The sequence below is a fragment of the Harpegnathos saltator genome, unplaced genomic scaffold (genome assembly GCF_003227715.2).
Source record: "Harpegnathos saltator strain DR-91 unplaced genomic scaffold, Hsal_v8.6 scaffold86, whole genome shotgun sequence".
Classification (NCBI taxonomy): Eukaryota; Metazoa; Arthropoda; class Insecta; order Hymenoptera; family Formicidae; genus Harpegnathos; species Harpegnathos saltator.
Genome location: NW_020230713.1, coordinates 716,374 through 738,605, shown reverse-complemented (window position 1 = coordinate 738,605; position 22,232 = coordinate 716,374). Strand labels below are relative to the sequence as shown.

Here is a 22,232-nt window from a genome sequence, read left to right as displayed (position 1 = left end):
TACTAGAGTAAGCGTTACACTTGGAGTGGAGTACGATATTATTAATTTATAAATTTTGAAGTGCCTAATTGCAAAATCCGGTTCTGTCTATCATCCTTGGGGATAATGCAAAGGCGCTAAATATTTTCGCTGAGAGAAATATGTGGAACGAAATATATGGGAAATTGCACATACCATGGAAAGTGTAACCTAATTACACTAACTTGACTCAAACTTCCTGTTCTAGCATCCGCATGAGCATTGCATTACGGTGAATTCGATTGGATGCATCAATATGCAATGAAGACAAACTAAAATTTATAGTCATAGTCCGATTTTTATTTAAGATTATCTTTGGTTTATCTATAAATCTTTCGTAACCAATGAAATGATCAGTATAGTATTCATACGGGTCGTTTCATTCACTACGAGAGGTTTTAAAATGAACTTTAGACAATCGTGTGTTATAAAATAACGTAAGGAATAAAAAATTAAGAAATAAAAAGAATAGGAAGCGAGGACAACGTAAATAAAATGATTGATAAAGAGTGCACGACACTAGACACTAGTCATTAGAGACTAGTCGTTAGACTTAATGATTGGCTATTATCATTTATTTATTAGATGTTTCATCAATGCTAATATAGATAATTTATTATACGCTTAACTTTTTTATGTACATATGCAAAATGTAATGTAGGAAAATTTCACCCAATTGCACGAACAGATTGATAATTTTCGATTGTGAAATAATTACAGCTTCAGCCTCTTGATATCTTCCGGCCTGATATCTATCCTTAAAGAAGCGATACGTCGGACCTCCGACGGCGTTAATCGCCATGCTATTGCATCCGCGCCGCAGTAGTCTGCAAGTTCTTCTACCTTTTCTATGCTCAGGATAGTAGCAATCTGCGTCAAACGCGCAAACTTATCCCTCACAGACCACGACGTAGCAGCAGCCAAATAGCTTGCTAACGATCGTATTTCCTTGTCTAATATCAGTCCTCCTGCCTGAAATAGAAGTTCGCTTCATTGCAGAATTGCATCGTTATGTTGCAGCTCAAATTTGCAGCATACGTACTCGATTGAAGGTCGATTTTAAGACCACTTTCTCCAAGCGAGCCGTAACTTCCGCGGTCAAAAGGCCGATAAGCGCATCATAATTGGAAGTAGTAAGACTACCCTTGAATACTTGAAGCAGACCCTCCAGATTCATGACTAATGTTTGCACAAACGGTTCGTCAGTTTCGTATCTCAATAATTCGTCCTGCGTATAAATATTGCTCGTCATAGTTTAGGAAATCATAAACCACGCATATATAAGATACGTTTTTGAAATGCATACTTCATTAATATGATGATCAATGGAGAGAAACGCGTCGACCCATGGTGTAACTCTGGGTTTCACGGCGCTGACGCGCAGCTGTTCCAAGCCATAATCAATGACACCTCGTAGAATCAGAATGACCCCTTTCAGGCTGGATAAGCAGCTGTCGATTTTGCCCCTGTCCTTCTTCTGCATATTAGGAAACGTCGCGTCGATTTCCGCACCGAGGCTCTTGCATAGTGTCTCTACGTACTCTGTACTTACGTCAGTGTTATTCAAGTATGCCTGTAAGTAACGAAGACAAGTATCAAACTATATAATTAAATAGGGTACAGGTAAAACAGATATAACCATTATTGCCATAGAAAGTAAAATAACAAGTAATATGCCAACTGTGAACTTCAATTTACCAGGAACATGAGACGAGCGTATTCCGTATCCGATGTCTGTAAACGACCGTGTTGAATGCTCGTTTGAAGAGCACTGTATGCCTGCGCCAGGTCCAAATAGCCTGCCGGGTAACCTTGACGCAATCTATTCCTTAGCCGGTTGGCAAAATCGCCCTCAAGGATACCGCAGGCCATATTGACGACGGCACATACGCCGTCTATGCTCCAACTTGACATAGCACGTCTGTAGAAATAATAAACTCGTCAGAGACAAGAGAAATAATGCGGGCTTGCACACGGAGTAGCGCCTTGTCGAAATTGAGTAGCTTCTACATTCAGCAGAGATGATACTAAGCTACTCCGAAAGAAAACGTAACATAAACGTTGCATTCAACGCGACACATACCGCACACACTTCTGCACTATGAAAAACACATCGTCGACCATGCTGGAAGTTTGTTGATCAGGATCCAAAGCGTCCATCCCTAACGCTTTATTCACGCTCTCCTCGAGGAAGTATCTTTCTAAGGCGAGATAAGCGCCGAGCAATTCTTGCATCCCATGCGCCAATTCGGAATTGTTCACGGTCGTTTCGAATTCATTCAGCAAATCTGTACGTTGTGTCTCATCGGTAGTACTGATTTCGATGTCGTTCTGTAAAACAGATGTTTCACTAACGCTTCGTTAATTATATGACACATTATATGATCTTAAGGACTGATACTTTTTCACAACCTTCACTCTTCTTCTTAAGAAACGTATGTAGAGTTCCGCTCTTGAATGCATTATTGTAATTTCACCCAGAAGAAGATCGAGCTCTTTGGGATCGATCCTTTCAGGATTTGGTTTGCGCAAGTAATCATTTATTAGTTGTACATTCTTCGATATACACCTCTGCTTTGTGAATACCATGATAATCTTCTTGACCTGTCTGTGATTAATGTGTAATTATTTTACATGTGTATGAATATCTAAGACTTGATGTATATATTCCACTGTACAAGCTTCTGTCACCTATCACACTCCTTTTGCAAAATCGAGATTGTCATTAGAAGTCTACCAGGGCCGTAATAAGTTTCGATTATTGGCTGATGCACCTCCACAATACGTGCAATTCCTTCAAATAAGAGAGTCATAGTGTCGGCAAAAATAACAGCTGCTCTCTTATCATTACTCTTGATTTCCAATGTCATTTGTAGATTTTTCTGAGCAGTCTCATGCAACTAATACACCAAATGAAAGAAATTAATAAATATTATCTTTTGGATAAAAAACTAAATTATTCTTAGTAGGAGATGACATAGGTAAATATAATTTTATATTATAGCATACTTTAGTACATAAGTAACTGCAGAATTTCTTCAATCCTTCTAAGTGCATCCCCAATAATGGAAATATCTTGAAAAATCTCTCAACAGATGCCAAATCCTCAGATTTTACAGCTTCATCAAACTTATGAGTGACAACTGCTCTCAATTCCATAGCAGCTTGTTGCAGAGTAATCAGAGAACTGCTGATGCTAGTATGATCTCCTGATACATTTTCAGCTGTTCTCTCCAACAATTGCTGGTCCATTGATAAATAACGATGGACATGAGCAGCACCTTGTTCATAATCCTCATTGCGTAGTGCTGTTGCTACTCCTTCGCTACATAATTGCAAATCTAATATATCATTTACTCTACTTTGGCATTCACATACTCTGCTCTGTCAAACAAGAATATATTATTTAACTACAAGTAACCACAAGTAAGTACATGCAAGTAATAGAGAAATATATAAAGTTCTATTTAAAGATAATATTAGTTATAACAACTTACTCTTGCTAAATCAAGCTGCCTTACTTTGGCACTAACATTCTCTGCTAACTCATTGGTATGAGCAATCATGTCACGAAACTTCTCCCCTTCTGTATGTATTATTATCACATTTGGCAACACTTTGCCAATATTCTGTAGCTTTGCTTCCACATGACATCGTCGAGCAAGAATTGCATCTAGATTTTTCTCTATGGAAACCTGTCAATATGTTAACTTTGTATTAAATATACAGTGGAATGTATAAGAAGAACCAGGGACTGTGATATATCTCATATGGAAAATCATTCTTTTAATTTAATAAGCTCTGTATTATGCTTCTAATTTAATGTCAAACACAAACCTCATCTTCAGACAACTTGTCTAATATTTGTTGTAAATTTTCTTCATTCACTGGCAAATCCATGTTAATCAACAATCTTGTTTATATCAATTGGTAACTTAACAACTTTATAGTATTACAGTACATCTATTTGGCATTGTTTTACATGTCATATATCCTGCCGTCCAATTATTCTCGTTTATCATAAACAAAGATATACCTTCATTTTGCCACCGTGTATGAATTATGGAATTAGTCTACACTTCTTTGCACCTTCTACACTCAAGAAGCAAGTATACGTTTCTATCAGTTCCTACATTGTGGAAGATGAGGAGGAAAAACTAAAAATATAACAAAAAGACATTACATATAACCCTCAAAGAATATTTTTTGTATTTTTTTCGAGGCAATCAAATGTCTATTTTAAGTCATAACTATGATCTTGATGTAAGAAAAAGAATCAGATAAAAATCAGCAATTATAACTTATATTATCTTATATTTTACTCCTAATACAGGTGTTCGTTTTCATATTTTTATTTATGCAACATAAAAATCGTGTTGAATGTTACAGAGTTTAATCATTATTGATTACTATTCACATTAAGCCTCGCTCGTTGCCGAGCCTCAAGTGCCATTTTTAATATTACGTTTGAAAGTCGCGCGCCTGATGCAACATCAACGAGAGCGAATATCACACGCACTGCGCGCGACGGTTCACTTGAAGTGAGGAGCGAGTGCAAGGGGTTGGAAGAGGGGGTGGTCGGGGCCTCTTCGCGCATCTTACGCGTATTCCCGTACGGAAAATGGCTGCCAGCTGTCACTCGGTATCGAAGTGCGGCTTGTGAAGAGACACGACGTGAATCCGGCGCAGGGCGGTTTTCCGGGCGCGCAAGCACGCCGCGAGAGCGCGATGAAATTACATAACAACGTGCGGCTCGCTGGTTGAGTTCGACGGGATCGCGGAGAGCGCGTGAGAGAAAGAGAGGGAAACGGTGAGAGGCGCGGGAGAGTACAAGTGCGCGGCGACAGGGCCCCCACGGTGTTGCTTCCACGGTGCTATGAGAGTCTGGCCCGCTCGGCTGTTTACAGTTTTTATTTTTTGCCAAGCGCGCGACGTCGACTAGTGCGTGTCTACGCCCGGCGCTGCGCCTGGAAAGGGAGACGATTCCTCTCCACGATTCGCTCGCCCGTGAACGGTCGACCGGATCAGGCTCGCGACCGTGCGCCGATATTCCGATATTCCTACTCCGCTTGTGCTGCCGTAATACAGGACTCCCCCGGGAGATTCCTCCCAACCGACACTTACAACCCCGAGGACGCGCACAGTCAAGGTAAGATCTCGTGCGACAATACGACGCTCCCGTGTGTTATTAGTGTTGGTGGCTTCGTGCACACCTATGTATGTGTATGTGTATATGTACGTGATTTTTGCACTTTTCTGTATGTGGGTATAATAAAATGAAATAATTTATATTCCCTTTGTCCCTTTTACTCTGTACTCATTTTTTCTAAAATACTAGAACAAAATATTGATCTGATTAATATGATATTAACTATGCTTTATTAAATCCATTAGAATTTATAATAGAAGTTTTTTGTTATGATACAAATTTACATATGATCTTGATGATCTGAATAAAAATTAGGTTTTTATTTTCAGAGAAGCAGCATGGGTTCCAGTCAACAATTCTCTCTTAGGTGGAATAATTATCTGAAACATATTACTTGTGCTTTTGACACATTAAGGACAGATGAAGATCTCGTAGATGTCACTCTAAGCTGCGAAGGCAAGAGGATCAGGGCACATAAGATGCTTCTATCAGCATGTAGTACATATTTTAGAGATTTATTTAAGGTAATGACAATTGTAATCATTATGCTGCATATGTGTAAGCGAATATGGAAATTTTCTTCTAACTACTGCTCATTACACTACAGGAAAATCCATGCCAGCATCCTGTCATAATATTTCGTAATGTAAAATTCGACGACCTGGCTGCTTTGGTAGACTTTATGTACCAAGGTGAAGTGAACGTCGTTCAAGAACAATTAGCAAGTTTTCTTACAACAGCAGAACTATTGGCAGTACAGGGTTTGACAGATGGTACAGGAAAGGACAACGACAGTTTAGTGGTGAGATATTAACAGTAGAACAATACAAACAGGTTGGATAACCAGAGATTGTTAATCATGAATTATATCATTCCACAGGATGACATAGAAATCCCAAACGAGCCTGAGGTGCAGCTGCAAAATACTTCCGGAAAATCATCAGGAGAAAACAAGAGGAACAAATCGCCCTCTTCCCCGATCCCGTTTCACTCCGTCGAATTGCAGCCTGAAGTACATCCCAATAAGAGGAGAAAAACGCGCGACAGCACGAATGCGAGCGTGGAGAAGAATTCAGCGGGCAACAACGTGTCAGGGAAGGATGCCGACGGCAAGATGTCGGATAGTCAAAACAGACCGGGCTCCGACCCGGTCGAAATAATCCCCCTCATGCCGAATTTGAAGCTGGAGATGCCAGAATACTTGGAACAGGATGGCAGCAGTTGTAGTTACGAGGATCAGAGTTTGGGCGACAACACATTAAATAAAAACACCATAGATGACACATCGTCGACGCCTGATCACGAGCAGAAGCTCGATATCAGTCAGACATTTTATTCGAGTCAATCAACATCGGACGGTTTGGATGGCAAACACCAGTCGTCAGATGTCGGTAAGTATTTTTCGCGATAATCTTCAGAATTCTCAATGTGTCTAGCTTTGCATTCGGTTTGGCACGAATTTTTGATACCAGGTATGTCTTGTCTTCTAGGACACCTGCTTTCCAAACCAAGCACTTCGGGAGAGAGGTTAGCACCGGAAATAGTACAGGGTGAGTGGTTATCTATTTTTCTGTTATCACGTACGAATTACATGATACAGTCTGTTGCCTTGCCATTACGACAAGAATATGCACACGTATACATGTGTAAATACAACGTACATATATATGAAATCATTTCAGATAGATTCTTCACTAGAACTCTGCGATTTGGACAGTTAATGTTTAATTACAATTTTGGAAATACGTAATGTTTTAGTCGTAGTTTTTAAAATGTAAATTTTTGAGCTGCGAGATACTAATAATTTTCTGATAGAGCAACTTAATCATGTTTAATTATGATTTTCATGAAATTGACTTCATTTTATAAGTATTGATACAGTTGTCAGAATTGAAAAGTAATGGCAGCGCAAGGACCTTGAAAGTTTTGTATCCACATGGTCCGTGTACAAAAATAAGTGATTCTTATTCAATCGCTGGAAACTTAATATCGAGTATTATTAAGAGATTTTATAATCGTAATTATGAATTACTGTTTAGTACATAGAACCGCATTGTGATAACTTCAATGGTGATGGATTAATTGCATGTATTGTGGGTACAAAACCGGTACAATACCTGTGAGCACCTTGATACATGAAACATCGGTTTTTCCTTGCACACGGCAGCTGCTTGCTTTCATGGATTAAGGTTCTGTAACAATTTCTCGACATGACAATAAGAAGGAAGGAAATTTCCTTGTTATTGTGATATCTATTAAGTTTAAGGGGTAGTTAGTTGACTGAATTTCACATCGAACTGTATAATGGTTTGGTAGTCTGTGCAGCTTTGCATTACTTGTACACGCACACAGATGAGATCAGGGAAAGGGATTAGAACCGAAACCGAAAGCAATGACATTAAGGTTTGTGGTGAAAACGTTTGTCATTGTTTTATGATGACGAGTTTCCCGACGGAGAGAAGAACAAAAAAAATAGAAAAGAAAACGTTTCAGGTCTTTACTCGTAATTTGTATTTTTCTCACACGTGGACCTGATTCTCATTAACGTAAAAAATATAACAAAAAGATACTTAAAGACGGAAAGAACAATTCGTGTAATTTCATTGGAACATCATCGCCGTTTTTCGTCGCATATTGCAATATTACGAAACTTTATCTCGCGGTGTCCTGTGAAATATCGTTGGCCATTTAACGTTTCCGCGCGATTCTCGTGCCGTCCAGTGGAATCAGATTCGTAGTCTAACTGCAGGCAAATTTTGGTGAATGTAATAATTCGGTGAATGTGTACTTGAAGCGCGACGTAACATTTCCCCTCGCTGTAATGCAGGACTACTTTCTCTCTCTCTTTTATTTCCACCGATTCACACGTCGGGATTTTTTTTATTTTAGTGTACAGAGTGCATGGTGTTTTGGATGTAAACGTATGGTACAGGCACTCGGGTGTAGGTTGAACTGTAGATATTTAGTAAGCATTGCCAAGTGCTGTATGTGTGCCGACAATCATCAACATTCCTTTTCAATAACTTGATAAAAGCCACCACTATATTCCTCATGCGCACTAACTGTATAAGTGTACTCTTCTGTGCATACACACTAAAAAAAGAAAAAAAAACAAAAGAGAAAAAAGAACGAGACAGAAAATACCTTTCGATGCTGGTTCAAAGCAACTTCTTCATGTGACAATATTTAATTCGTGTGTACAGCGCGAATTTCCACTATACACACGCGATTTATTTGCATGTAACGTTAATCTTAAGTACCGATTTTTGAACGACTGCAAACGAAGAACACGCTGCAAATCAAATTTACTCACTCATCAATTTAATTCGTCGCAAATTTTGACGAAGATCGCTTTGATAAATGAACTATGACCAATTTTCTTCGTAAGCAGATAATTTATATATATATATTTAATGTTGTATATTCACACAATTTATTTTTTTTTTTTTTTTTTTTTTTTTTTTAAACGAAGTAACCATTTCTACTTCGGTCGCCGAAATTTATCGATAAGTTTACGAAATTCACACGCATTTAATCGACAATTCGATAAATCAGGAATGTAAAGGCGGCATTTTTATGAGAAAAGATCCCGGAATAACATCGTGGAACAATCCAGGCAATTGCTGCGATATACCAGTTGACTCGCGTTATCTTCGCGTTAATTGAAATTATTCGACTGGACACGCAATCACAAGCATATACGCGTTAGACGCATTCGTGCTCGTTTTCGAATCGGGATCATTCGCATTCATCTGTCGATTCGGACCAGCTGACGAGTTGAGATTAATTTTTGCAAAATATGTAACGACCGTGCTCCGTCGCAGAGGCTCACGCAGCCTCACCGGATACAGAGACTAATTCTGAAGTAGTCAGGTGGTGGTGGTGCTCTAGTGACAGTGGCATGCGTGCAATCTTTTCTCCTTTATGCTCAGCAACTTGAGACCGATTCTTTCCCTTCATTGTACGACGCAAAACTCTATCTCTGGAGGATACTGGTGCGTGGGAAATACGGCGATCAGATGCGATTGGATCGATACTCCTCCGGAACTCGTCATTCGTCGCACTCGTAATCGTGCGCAGAAGGCTCCCGATATGAAATCAAGCGGAATGTGAATTTTTACAAATATTTCAGGAAATTTATCTTGATTTTCATTGAAACAAATATAATAGTATATAGTGCGGCTTCAGAAAGTGCTTTAGAATCGTTTGAATTTATTCTCGTGATTCTGCTTATCGATTGCGGTATATCTTTCTCAAACATTAGATGAATATGAGATTGATGTTTATCTTGTAATACGAAATTGATTTTGTCGATATATCTTATCCTATCTTGATACTGTTCTAATGTAGCTCTGTGTTTAACTTTAATCGTTGAGAGTCTGGAAGGATGTGTTGAAAATCATATCCGCTCATTTCATTCTTTAATGTCTATATATATATATATATATATATAGTCATAATTGACAAAGATGTCGCGGGAACGGATGAGGAAGGAAACGTGCAAGTCGAACGCAATGACGCGTTTCAGAAGACTATCGATCGTTCATATTCGACGTTCTTGAGAATTTCACGTGTCTGAGAATGACTGAGAACGTCTCTCGACCCGAGCCAAAAATTCTTTGCCTGCCGGTACGTTCACGGCATGCCCGAAAGAGAGAAACGAAAAGAGAAACGAAACGAAAAGAGAGATACATGTGTTTCGGCAGGTAGGTAATCCAAGTTTTAACAGCGATCGCTAAGACAGAAGCATGAATTTCAGTAGTCACGAAGACATATCAAAAAGCTTGTTCCTTCGTTGTCAAGTGCTAGAGTTTATCGTCGTATTCACGTGTTCCTTCGCGTGACGCGATTCGCTTTGCGTCTCGCCCCGAAGTCGATTCATCTCGCCATCTTTTCGATTACTATTGAAATGTAAGCTGAGCAGATGATTAAACTGCGGAACACACCTTGAACGATACGATACCTTGGCTACGAAACACTCGCACGGATCGAGACGAAAAAAAAGAAAACCCCAGGACACTATCGTCACTTTCAAAGTATTCATTATACATTATTACTTGACATCCGACACGAGCGAAAAGACTTTTCGCTATTTTGTCGGAATGAATTAAGACGAGTCGATGTCAGGTGTGAAAATCAAAGTGTCAAAATCCACGAATTATCTCGCGATATTCAGTCGCCGTCTGCGAGTAGAAAAACCGCCGACGTTCTTCACTTAGACGCGTGACTCCTGCTTACTCCAAGGTCGTGATTAATACCAGCGTATTCGTTTTTCAAGTTCCCCGACGGAACTTGTCGGTTTCCTCACCTATCAAGGTATCGAATCGTTCGTCAAAATCACTGGTACGCGACCTCGCCAATACTGTTGCGCATGGCGTCGCTGGGACACGCGACGCAACATCGCCGAGAGAGTCGCGATCGAGATCGACGCGAAAAAACGAACGAATGAACGCCGAGAACAGTGTGACAAATGTTTGCATGGAAATTTGCGTTTTGAATTTGATAGAGCGAAGCCGACGTTAATTCACTCCTCTCCCCCCACCTGATTGACGATCTCGTCGCCAAGTGTGCACTCGTTTAAAACGTCCAACTCGATTGACAAAGCCGGCAGCTTTCGGCGTAGCTTGCGGTTGCCGTTGTTTGTTGCGACCTGCAAACCCGGGATATCGATCTCGCGAGTCGTGCGGCAGAAGGTCGAGGAAGCTCGAGAAACACGCGAGATATGAGAGACACGCGAGCGAGCCGCCGAGCGAGCGTCCTGATCAATTACGTGCATCAGCGTCCTCGTTGCAGCGTCATCGACCGCATGAAAAGAGATTCTCTCGTTGGCGCGATGGCTTCGGCACGCGGGCGAGAAAGTCGTAGCTTCGAAGCGACCAGAGCTTCTTCGGGAGCAACGACGGCCTTCGAAGTTTGTCTGGTTGACAAAGAGAATAAAACGAAATGGGGAAGCAAATATAGAGAGAGAGAGAGAGAGAGAGAAGAAGAAGAAGGGAGGAATGCAGGAGAATACTTGTCGCTAGCGAATCGCCTTAGTCGTCTTTCCCGAGTAGGACCGATGACAGTTGATAAAAGATCAAGAGGGTACAGCAGGAAAGAAACGAAGCCCGGACACGAGCCGGAAGTATGCCAAGTCCTGGTACGCATGCTCACGTGGACGCTCGTTTCCTTTCCCCTTCGTGAGTCCTCGTCCTAATTGAAGGAGAGAACGAGAGAGAGAGAGAGAGAGAGAGAGAGAGAGAGAGGGAGTGAGTGAGTGAGAGTGAGTGAGTGAGTGAGTGAGTGAGTGAGTTTACTTAGCGTCATATCGACGTTAACATAGTACGGGCGTGGAAATGAAAAAAAGAAAGTAAAAAGAGGAATAGGACAAAAAATATCGCGCGAATTTTCTCCTGGAAAGACACGCGAGGATGAGACATGAGAGGACATCGAAACTAACGCATAGACAATGCTACCGTACGCGCGACGCGAAATCAAAAAAAGAAATGAGAAAAATGAAGAAGAAGATTGGGCTGATGGTGTTGTCAGGTCGCTGTGAAACACACCTTAGACACTGCTTTTTAGCGGCTGCCGCGCTGCTACTGCTACGATTGTGGGATTATTGCGGTTGGTGCTGGGGGTTGTTGCTGTTGCTGCTGCTGCTGTTGTGTTGCTGCTGCTATTGCCGCTGCTGACGCAGTTTGTTCTTATTTATCGGGGAATGACACTCGGAGGGGACACACACTCTCTCTCTCTCCCTCCCCTCTCTTTCTCTCTCTCCCCCTCTTTTTCTCTCTCTTTTTCACTCTTTTTTACTGCAAATGTAACTAATGTAATGATGGGTTGCCTGCATGTGCCCCGCCTACCTCTAAGAAAACTGACTAACCATCATACAGCCTCCCCCTTCTCCCGGACCGATCTTTGTTGGCCACACACTCTGTGTTTTTACTCCAGGAGGGCTTACGTACGTATCTGGTCAGCCGCATAGCCTCAGCAAAGCAAACGGCCACGGGAAAGTGTGCGTGCACTGCAAGCAGCGCGGCATGGTAACGTCACGCGGCAAGCTCAGGCAGACCCGCTTCAAATGCTGGCCCTGCAATGCCTGTTTGTGCCGCTGGCCATGCTTCGTCGACTATCACAAAATGCGCAAGATCCCGCATATCCCGCCCCCCTAGCACCAACCCGTCGTAGCGCCCAGCGGGCAGCGAAAACAGACTAATCGACGTTCCGTCCGCGATCGTGCCGATTTGGGTGAACGAACAAACAAACGAATGAACGGACGAACGAACGAATGAGTGGGAGTTTGAGTATAAAAGAAATACCTTGTATAGATCCACTCTATTGAGAGGGTAGACAAGCGAGCGAGAGAGCGAGAAAATGAGAGAGATTTTAGTAATCTTTTAGGCGTGTACATGTACGAGCGCATGCACATACACACACACACACACATATATATATACACATACATACATTCGTTACACTCGCGAGCACACTGGTGTGAGGTCGTTAGATGAAGGTGAACTCATTTTGCGAAGATAGAACAATCGCGTGAAGCTTACGGGTGGATGCATTTAGCTGATGACGCGATTCGGTAGGCATAGCGACTATACCTGAAAATTTGATTGATTCGATTAGAAGTCTCGTGAAAATCATGTTGCGATTACATCGCGGCCAGAAATTCACATCGCGATAAGTCTTACGTAGGGATAAGAATTTCCTTTTTATCACCTTGGGAATTTTCGACTTGTTATAATTGTTTGTGAAATTGAATCTCTCTTCAATCATCGTTCCGAGTTTTCGTCAATTCACCTTCCGAATTCTTTCGCGACATATTTATTATGCTCGTTTTTCTTTTTTTTTTTTTTTTTTTTTTTTTTTTTTTTTTTAAGCACGGCTGAAATAAAAGCAGTTTATAATTTATCAATATGAAGTTATAAATATGTCGATATATGCCTGTGGGGCTGTAAATCACGTTCGCGGCGTTAATTCAAGATCAGGGTCGCTTTCAGATTGTAACTTTGGCTGTAATGTAATGCTCTTGTTTCCGCTACTTATATGTTACGTTGCATTTATGTATCTCGTCGGCGGAATTGTTGCTCAGTCAGTTAAATTAACGCCGAAATTGCGTAGTTTATGATATTTTCTTTTCACGAAATTTAATGTTAATTGTCAAATTGGTACCTCTTTGTAACGATGTAAGTATAATCTTGGAGCATTATGAATGACACGCGTTACGTGTACGTACTAATTGTGCTCGTAATATATTTTACGAATGAACATGTACTAATCGGCAATCACAGGCAATCACAATTCTGAACAAACTACGATGCTCAGTATGATGTTGCATCGTTAGCTGCACGAGATTATCATTTCGCTCGCTCCAGAGTACCAGTCGAAATTGATTTGACTTTGGCAATTAGTCTGATTGAAAAATGTTCACTTGAGAAATTGTGAACTTGACAGCATCGTGTCATTAACGCGTTCATTACCAGAGTTCGTTTTGGGAGGAAATCTTCCCGGCATCATGTTTGTGTAATAAACTTGGTCTGTTTATGTTGATATAAAGAGAACAATTATTGCTGTCACACATATGTGACGTTCGTAGCGAACGTTTTAATAACAACAGCTAAGATATCCAAAAAATAAAATAAAATAAATTGGTAAATTATATGTATAATGAAGACTAAGAAAAGTTCACCGATGAAGAAAAGTCAACTTAATTTCGACTCTTCCCGTAAGACTGTTATACGTAGCCTCTCTTATCGATATGAACGACGTGTTAATGGCTATTTCGTGTTATCAGCCTTATCGCGTGTATATCCGCCGTTCCCTTTAGAATCTCATAGAGAATCGTTACCGTGAGGATCTAGATGTAACCGACTCGTTAAGAAAATTCCAAGTACAAAAAGTGACGATTTCCTGCATGCTAGGAGATACCGAAGTAGCTACTTCGTTGTGAATCGTTACGATATTTAAGATAGCGCAAGCGAAACTCGTTATAGGTAGTTATCGTCGAAATTAATCCGGTGCATAATGCGTTTCCCGTACACAACACCGAAGATCTCCTAGTAGTATTAAGCTCGTCCCTGCTGCAATCTCGAGGGTCGTTTGGGTTTCTGTGACATTTGAGATCGTAAAAGAAATCGTGTACAACGACGCAATCGTACCTCGTGGTATTACAAATAACTATAGACTGATTTTTGCTGTAACAATTGCCCTCCTCGTCGGTCGCTTCCAGCATATTTACATAATTCGAATGTTTTTAACTGTGATTTTTATCTTTCGTTCGCTTAAGAAGATTCCAAAAATCATCGCATTTAAGTATCGTGGGAAACATTCGAAGAAAATTCGCACATCTCGACTGGAATGCCATAAGTATTGCTAACTTTACAGAGAACTTTGGAGAGAATTTTCCTTCCGAAAAGAATTGCTCATACTCCCTTTTTTTTCTTAGGATTAAGTTCAGAGTTTTAATTTAAGAATTTTTTTTTATACATTGCGAGCGCGATTGAGAAAACGCAGATAGAAGGAAGTTATCTCGTGGCGATATTTCAACAAAGTGCTTGAAACGACCATTGATGTAAAGTACATCAACACACGAGAACTACACACACAAAGCGACGTTATTAATAAACAAAAAAAGTATTATTTTCAAGAACTCTATGCTTTTCTCAAGGTCTACGTTGTTGAAAGTTCGGTCAAGTCGTGAGGAACAGGTTCTTTTCTGATATTTTCGGCCGCCTGGGGTCTTAACGAGCTTCTGAATCTTTCTTCAATGGTGTCGTGTGTCTTCTGTTTTCTCTGTCTGATCTGAGTAGGCTTGCTCTATTAGCTTGCGCTTATCTCACGCACGTCGGGGTAGGAGAAGAAGAGGCGCTAGGCACTAGGAAGAGAGGAGACGAGACGCGATCCCGCCGTCTCAAACGTATTTGGAAGCATTTTCCTCATTCTGTATCTCTTGACACTAAAACCAACTACATACCCGACCAATTAGATAAAGAAGATTATTTCCTGTCACGATGAGCATTTGTCGTGAATATCGAGTCCTACATGACGCAAGTTTAATTATCGACGACACATGTCGTTTTATCCAATTTGACAAAAAAAGAATTCTCAAGAGATCATAAAATTAAGAAGACAAAGAGAAGAAGAAAGGAATATTGTTTCCACGAGAAAAATATGTTTGAAAACAAATTTTAGACCCTTTACGAGGGGCCCGCACGAACTGTATATTATTTCGACAAAAATAACGATACAAGATATCCTATAACGATACAGAAGTCATTGCGTTCTAAGAGAGACGAACATCCCAGAGTCCACGGTTAAGACCAGGCGTGCTTGAAGACACTTTCGCCGACTCTGCCGGAGGAATGCTTCCAAGCTTTTGAGACTGAGCCGATCTGGCGAAACGTTTCTCTCCCACGAGCAGCCACGCGATTCTTCACGGGGTCGGGTTACAAAGAGCCGCTACATAAAAAGCTCTCGCCGAGCGGAGACGAGCGCAGTGGTTGAGGGACATCGAGGAACGCGCCACCGTCAGCCCGCGATCGGCGCGAGCATACGCGAGGGTTGCTTGCTTGGTTGGTCGGCCAGCTCCGTGTGGCGAAAGCTTCTCGCGGACGCTTACATCTGCTGTGACACCTGCTCGCACCTATCAACAGTCTGACCAACCGAGCAAGCAACCCAGCCAGGCACACGGCGACGCGCCACAGTGGCCGACAAAGCGTGGTGACCGTTGTGTGTTTGTTGTTTCTTTGTAGAGCGAGCCGCGGAAGACGCCGCCGCCGCGGGTGGCGACGACGCCGCCGCCGCCGCCGTCGTCGTTGACTCCGTTTCTGCCAGCGGCGCCGAGCTCGTCCCGGACGACGATTACGGTCAGTCCGGCGCTGCGGCGGACGCCGGCCTCTTGTTTCGCTGTAGAATTTGTTGGAAGGGTTTCAAGCACCCGATGTCGTTGACACTGCACAAGGACTTACATACCGGCCAGACCAGGTGTCCGATTTGCCAGCGCATCTTCAGTCGAAGTTACGACATGAAGGCACACTTGCTGCGCATCCACAAGTACCACACGTTCAGTGTTGACGCCAAGTCGAACTTTCGAAAGTGATGATCACCTGTCCTCCTGCTCCTCCTATTCCTATTGCTCGGCTTTCTTCTCGACTGGGCTCAGTCTTCCCTTGATTCTCGATTCTCTCTCTCTCTCTCTCCCTCTCTCTCTCTCTCTCTCTCTCCCCCTCTCTCTCTCTCTCTCCCCCTCTCCTCTCTCCCTCTCTCTTTCGCGGTGGTCTTTTTGCGTGCGAATTTGTCGAATTTGCTAGTTAGTTGATTAGGCGACTAATTAGCCTCCTTTCCGGCGGATCATCTGCCGTCGCATCAAGATAAGAACGATCGATTCCGAATCGATCAAAGGGTCTGACATCGAAATACATACCGGAAGTGGTGAGACTTTCCGCATCCAGGAGAGACAGAGAAAATCGAGAGGCCGAAGGGTTGACGAAAGTACACGGTGTTGCATAAGTACTGCGACGAATCTTTCGGTAGTTGTTTTCGACGGAAATGCATATCGGGGTCTGAAAATGATGCGGTGGTCTTTTCCTTGGGAAACATTTTTAAGCACGTCAGATTTTATCAGATTTTTTACGAATATTCTTCGTACCGAATTTATGACTTAAGCAGTGAACGAAACCATACACATGTTCATTGGGTTAACGCGAGGATTCTTGTATTACTTATGGAACATCCGTTACACGAATGGACTATATTGATTTAAATGACGTGCCATGAAATAGGAATATGACGTTAAGAACGACTTTTTAGTAATATATAACAAATACTATGAGAGAAGTATTCCGAAGTTTTTAGACGAAGATCTGAAATCGCGCTTAAAACCACAAGATGTCAAACATGTAACAAATAAATGCGAAATACTGCCCATCTTGTTGTCTAACGCCGTCGATTTTTGCGATTCTTCGTTGGCTTTGTTTCTCGTATTCTTATCGCGCGTTCACCTCTAGACGCCTTCCTTCAGTTCCGTCATTTAATTTCTCTCGTGCGTAGAACAATTACGTTTCGATTTGTACAACGGTCGCGTTTCACGGCGCGAAATTCGCGGTTTAACGAACGGATTTTCTGCGTCCCGTTGAATCGCTTGAAATGAATGTGTGTGCGTGTGTATGTTCGCCGGAGTGTCGCTGCGTCGTCATGTATTGTCCCACGCGCGTCTCTCCGCGCAGTCTCGATGCTTACTCGCTAACGAATCTATACGACTTACATAGACCTACCTTATGAAGCTTTCAATGATACTCAATATTTTACCGAGCGATGTCTCGAATTTTTAATAAAATATTGCGAAAGAAACAGTCGTGTGTATACTTGTGTCAGCGACGAGCAAAACTACCATCGAATCGGAGTATAGCGAACGATGATTCGATAAGACGATGAGATTTTTGATCGTTTGAGACAGTTGACGTGTAACTCGCGTTACGTTTCGCTCGTTGCGTCTGCGAGACGACATTTCGCATTTCGTCTTTCCGGGTAACCCGGCAAGCTTTTTGACATTTCGGTACACTCCAAAGAACTCTCCCTTTTTTCGTTTCTGGCTGGAGGCTTCACTCAACATGCTTATTGGGGACTATAGATCTACTCACATTGTTGGCTAGCGAGCTCTTAACACAATTTCGATTGTTGTATCGTTGTACGGTACACATACTCGCGTTGGCGAGTACAATGTATAATGAAGGGGCGGCCTGTCGATGAAATTGACGATAATTAGAGGAGGAAATCAGACGTCGACAGTTTCCCGATACTCTTATCAAATTCAAAAATGCTCGATCAGTTTCGCAATTGGATCATTACGAGCTATTTCATTAATTACGATGACGATAATGAGGCTTTTCCGTAATAAATTTTTGTGTTTTCAGAAAGATTGATGACATTCATGTAAAAATCTTTTGTAATTACTTATTGAGGCATGAATTTATATATGTACGCATTCTAATTATGTGTCATCTAAACAGATACAGTTTTCGCGAATTTTAATGATTTTATGCAGGAGAGATTAATTTTTATTTTTCGATGGGTCGTTTCTTTTCATTTTTCTCTTTCAAAAGTGTTCTTGAGACGGCCTGAGACCAAACTTTTATACATCTGCACTAAGCAACAGCACGTCGCGATGCGGTATATAGTTTTCGAAATTTAACGTAATTGAGTGTCTCGTGTTCTTTCTTAGTTGTACGTACATTTCCTATAAGCACATACCCGTACGAAAAGCTCGTTTCGTCGAATCACACTTAAAAAATCTTACCAAATCTCAAAACTCTTTACATTTTTTTTCTTTTCAAATTTTTCTCTCGCTTTCTTTTATACTCTCTCGATAAAATGTTCGGAATTTGGAAATCGTCACATCTGGTTTCTGACGCAAAATTTGGCTAATGTCGCTTAGCATGCCACTGTTGCAAATTTTGTGTACATATCTGTAACTCTATATGTCCGCCCCTCTCTCTTGTTGTTTTATATATCCGAATATATACAAATTCCCAAACGTACGAATGAGTTTCGTCAAAAGGGATCTCTCGATGTGTTACCGGTGCTTACCGGTGTGTGCTTATCAGGTCTCTTTGTAGCGTTCTCGCTATAAGAGAAATTGCGACAGCAACCTCACCACGCGAACGACAATCTCACCACAACCGCGAAACTGACGAGCCGCAGATAAGAGAAAAAAATTAAAAATAAAAAAGAGAATAAAACCAAACAGACAAGAGTAACTCAGAACAAAAAATGTAAAAAATAAAGAAAACGCCTCTCGCGCGCATCGTGAAACTATCGCATATAAGTATCAGACCGTGTGTGTATGGGAAACACTTTGGATTGTGTGCGCAGAATCAGAGCACGATTACGTCCGGAAACAACAGCAACCGAAACAACAGCAACCGAAACAGCAGCTACCGAAACAACAGCAACCGAAACAACAACAACAACAACCCGCTATCGACGGGGTCAAGCGCAGGTCTAAGCTACTCCTCGACGAAAACGGTCGCTGGGTGTGCGACGTCTGCGGCCGAACCTACACCCGTGGCGATTCCCTAGCCCACCATCGCAGTATGCACAGGGGCGACACGGTCTGTCCGATTTGCCGTATCGTCTTCACGCGAAAATATACAATGCGCTGTCATATGGTGAACGTGCACGGAGTCAAGTAATCGACGTCGGAACGCAGACGGTGTCGCAGACGCGCGCGGACAAGTTGCGAGGGCAGGGGCAAAGACGAGTAGCGCGCGCGACAGAGAAATTCGATCCGACAGAGGCCTGTCGGTCGAATAATTAGCCAATGTTTATGAAAAACTGAAGAAATCGGCTGATCGCAACTGTGTAAGCTGCGAGGTGTTCATTTTTTTCTTTTCTTTTTTCGGGGATGCCGAGGGGTTCGGTTGCTTCGGTCGGACAATCATGATTGTCCAACAGTGGGAGGATCAATGGAAAATCTCGAGATTAACATTATGCAAACTATTGTTCTGGTGTTGCAAATGATTATTTACCGCCGTTTTCTCTATGTTATATATGATGCAAGTCTTGCAGAAAACTTGCCTCAGAATTATCTGATATTCAATTATCTTAATACTCTACACTTACATTTGATCATTTTCTTAATTCCAATTAACGGTGTCATTTACAATTATGAGTAGAGTATGTGAAATAAGCAAATAAGTGATTAATATGAATAAATAAAACAAATTTCTTTTATACACAGTTTATTTTATTTCTTTTTATTGACGTTGGAAGCTGTAATAAAATTTGAAAGTCCATTTAAATATCTACATGTAATCATAATTTCTGACGTCAACAGAAAAAGTAATAAAAAAATTGTGAAAAAAAATTGGTTGTATTATTTTTCTTTCTCTCTTTCTCTTTCTACCCATATTTATATATTAACCTTTATCGTATTATTTAATGTTTTTTTGTTGCATTCCCCCATTCCCCAATATTAAATAATTCTGAGAAATAAATCTTTCTTGAAGATATATATACAACAACGCATCAAGGTAGAGGAATAGCTTGTACCATGTCATCTCAAGATTCTTCATTGGTCCCTCAAATACTCCGAAATTTGTAGATTAACATAGAGATAAAATTTCGATTTTCTTAATACAAAGATTCTCTTGATACAGAGATGCATTTCTCTTACATATATATATATATATATATACACACACACATACTTTTTATTGATTGTTAGTACTTAGTACAATGTGATATGCGCAATTACGCAGGATGTATTACCGTATACATTCGTGTTTTTTTTTTTTTAAGTTTTTACAATTATAATCTGATTCGACCAATTTGTCGCGGATGGTAGATAGACATTCGTCTGGTCGGCAGGAGTTTGAGTTTTTAAGAAATTGAGAATCTTCTATGTGACATTGCGATCGTAAAGTTTTTTTAGATATCTGGTATTCACAAATTCGACGGACCATAACGGAAATTCGGCCCATTAAATTTCGCCACTGATTTTTCTCGATGCCTTTTCGGGTTCTTCTCCTTAATATCGGATCGATTTATGACTTGTTGATTTCTCCAACGACGAACGTATCTTTATACTCTTAACGTCATGTACTATTATCCATGACCAGAGAGATACTCGTCATGATTGTTTCAATACATAATTAAAACGACTGAATATTTTAATATCAATACTTTGATACTTTGATGTCGAAAGGATTGATACAATATAAACGACCCCTTTGCGGAGGTCTGTCTTGCGGAAAAGATTAATATTCGCGGATCATTAGCAACATAACGTAAACATGCAATAGCAAATATTATTGCAATTTCGTGCGCGTTTATCTCGCGTTCGATAAAGTGAAACAATCTCACAAGACGGACTTCTTGCAAAATTCTCGCAAACACGAGATGAACTCTTAAGATGCATGCGCGTGTGTTATCTATATGTCGTAGAAACGTTATATCCAGCCCCGACTAGACTGATCGTTGTAAGTTTTACTTACATTTCATACAGAACGGGCGATCCCTCACGCGTTTTAACGCATAACAACGAGGTTTACACCATCGCTTGGCGAAATTAGAAATATCACAAGTGTTTCTATTAAAGTGTCGGACGACAAACGACAATGGATCGCCGTTCGAAGTTTCGTCAATTAGCAAACGAGTAACGACTCGCGTCAATCTTTCTCGGGCGGCAGCTCTTTTCCTTAAATAGCATATAAAAAAAAATGTTACAGAAAAAAAGGGACAAATTTATCCGACGTCTTCTCTCATATATATAATTATATATATTTGCGCGAGGTACGCAGAACCGTTGACGTCGTGTATATAGATGTAAAGTTACCTCGTTTACAGTTGTCGTCTTGTGTACCGCGGTATCTCATCTCATATCTGTCATAGGAACATCGTATTCTGTCCCGACTAGACTGATCGCGTTAAGTTTTATTTTCGATTTATATTACGTATGGTGCAATATCGATTTGACATGTGATTAAGAAGTGCATATGTCGATTGTCGTTTTACACCGTTACTGGGTGGAAATCAGGATGTCACATCTATCTATGTGAAAATGTTAGACGATAGATGAAAGTTGTCGCTGTTCAGAGTTTCGTTAATTAACGAACGAGTGACAACACGCACGATTTCTCTCAGGCGACAATTTTTCTCTCTAAATGGCATAAAAAAGAAGAGATATATCCAACATCTTCTCTCTTATACGTAACATATATATATATATATATACATACACACACACACACACACACACACACACACACATACAGGGTGTCCCATTTTAATATCCCACCCCAAATAACTCTTCAATATTGAAGTTTCAAGGAAAATGATCCAAACAAAAGTTGTAGGGATTTAAGTGAGCTACCTTATGATGACCTTGACTTTGACCTTGACCTCTATTTTCAACGTCATTTAAAGGTCAACTTGCGTATTTTAATGGGTATTTAATTTAAATGGGAACCCTTATTTTTTATTACACTTTTTTTTCTACTAGTTTGAACAACTTTTGTCTAAAACATTTTTCAATTTGTCTAATATTTTTTATTTTTTTTATTTTTTAGACATTTTTTAG

The 22,232-nt window shown here is 40.8% G+C and overlaps 2 protein-coding genes across 10 annotated transcripts in view; one reads left to right on the top strand and one right to left on the bottom strand.

Annotated features, from left to right (window-relative positions):
* Positions 1-615: 615 nt before the first annotated feature.
* Cog4 (conserved oligomeric Golgi complex subunit 4) lies at positions 616-4,145 on the bottom strand. Its single transcript, XM_025307438.1, has 10 exons — positions 3,856-4,145; positions 3,516-3,713; positions 3,028-3,402; positions 2,710-2,918; positions 2,431-2,626; positions 2,102-2,349; positions 1,717-1,939; positions 1,325-1,591; positions 1,061-1,246; positions 616-990 (listed from the first exon to the last, which is right to left on the bottom strand). Exons 1-10 carry the CDS (start codon positions 3,916-3,918, stop codon positions 733-735), a joined length of 2,223 nt encoding a protein of 740 aa, XP_025163223.1. The 5' UTR covers positions 3,919-4,145; the 3' UTR covers positions 616-732.
* A 324-nt stretch (positions 4,146-4,469) lies between these two features.
* The window catches only part of LOC105186893 (protein bric-a-brac 2), a 36,527-nt gene continuing 18,764 nt past the window's right edge, over positions 4,470-22,232 (top strand). For 2 of the 9 annotated variants that reach the window (XM_011147398.2, XM_011147397.2), the window contains exons 1-5: positions 4,538-5,167; positions 5,497-5,691; positions 5,775-5,969; positions 6,048-6,558; positions 6,640-6,717. In XM_011147398.2, coding sequence (XP_011145700.1) covers positions 5,506-5,691; positions 5,775-5,969; positions 6,048-6,558; positions 6,640-6,717 — 970 coding nt within the window. In that variant the 5' untranslated portion in view covers positions 4,538-5,167; positions 5,497-5,505. Of the gene's footprint in view, positions 5,168-5,496; positions 5,692-5,774; positions 5,970-6,047; positions 6,559-6,639; positions 6,718-12,100; positions 12,969-19,024; positions 19,837-22,232 lie in introns of those variants that run through there. The other 7 variants (XM_025307441.1, XM_011147395.3, XM_011147396.3 and 4 more) reach the window with 7 other exon arrangements.

What these genes read in the sequence shown, in the direction of transcription:
- Cog4 (XM_025307438.1), bottom strand. Translation starts at nt 3,918, where the DNA reads ATGGATTTGCCAGTGAATGAAGAAAATTTACAACAAATATTAGACAAG. An exon ending in TTGCAAAAGGAGTGTGATAG is followed by an intron (nt 2,627 to 2,709) that starts GTGACAGAAGCT and finishes CATTAATCACAG; the next exon opens with ACAGGTCAAGAAGATTATCA. An exon ending in ATAGTGCAGAAGTGTGTGCG is followed by an intron (nt 1,940 to 2,101) that starts GTATGTGTCGCG and finishes TTATTTCTACAG; the next exon opens with ACGTGCTATGTCAAGTTGGA.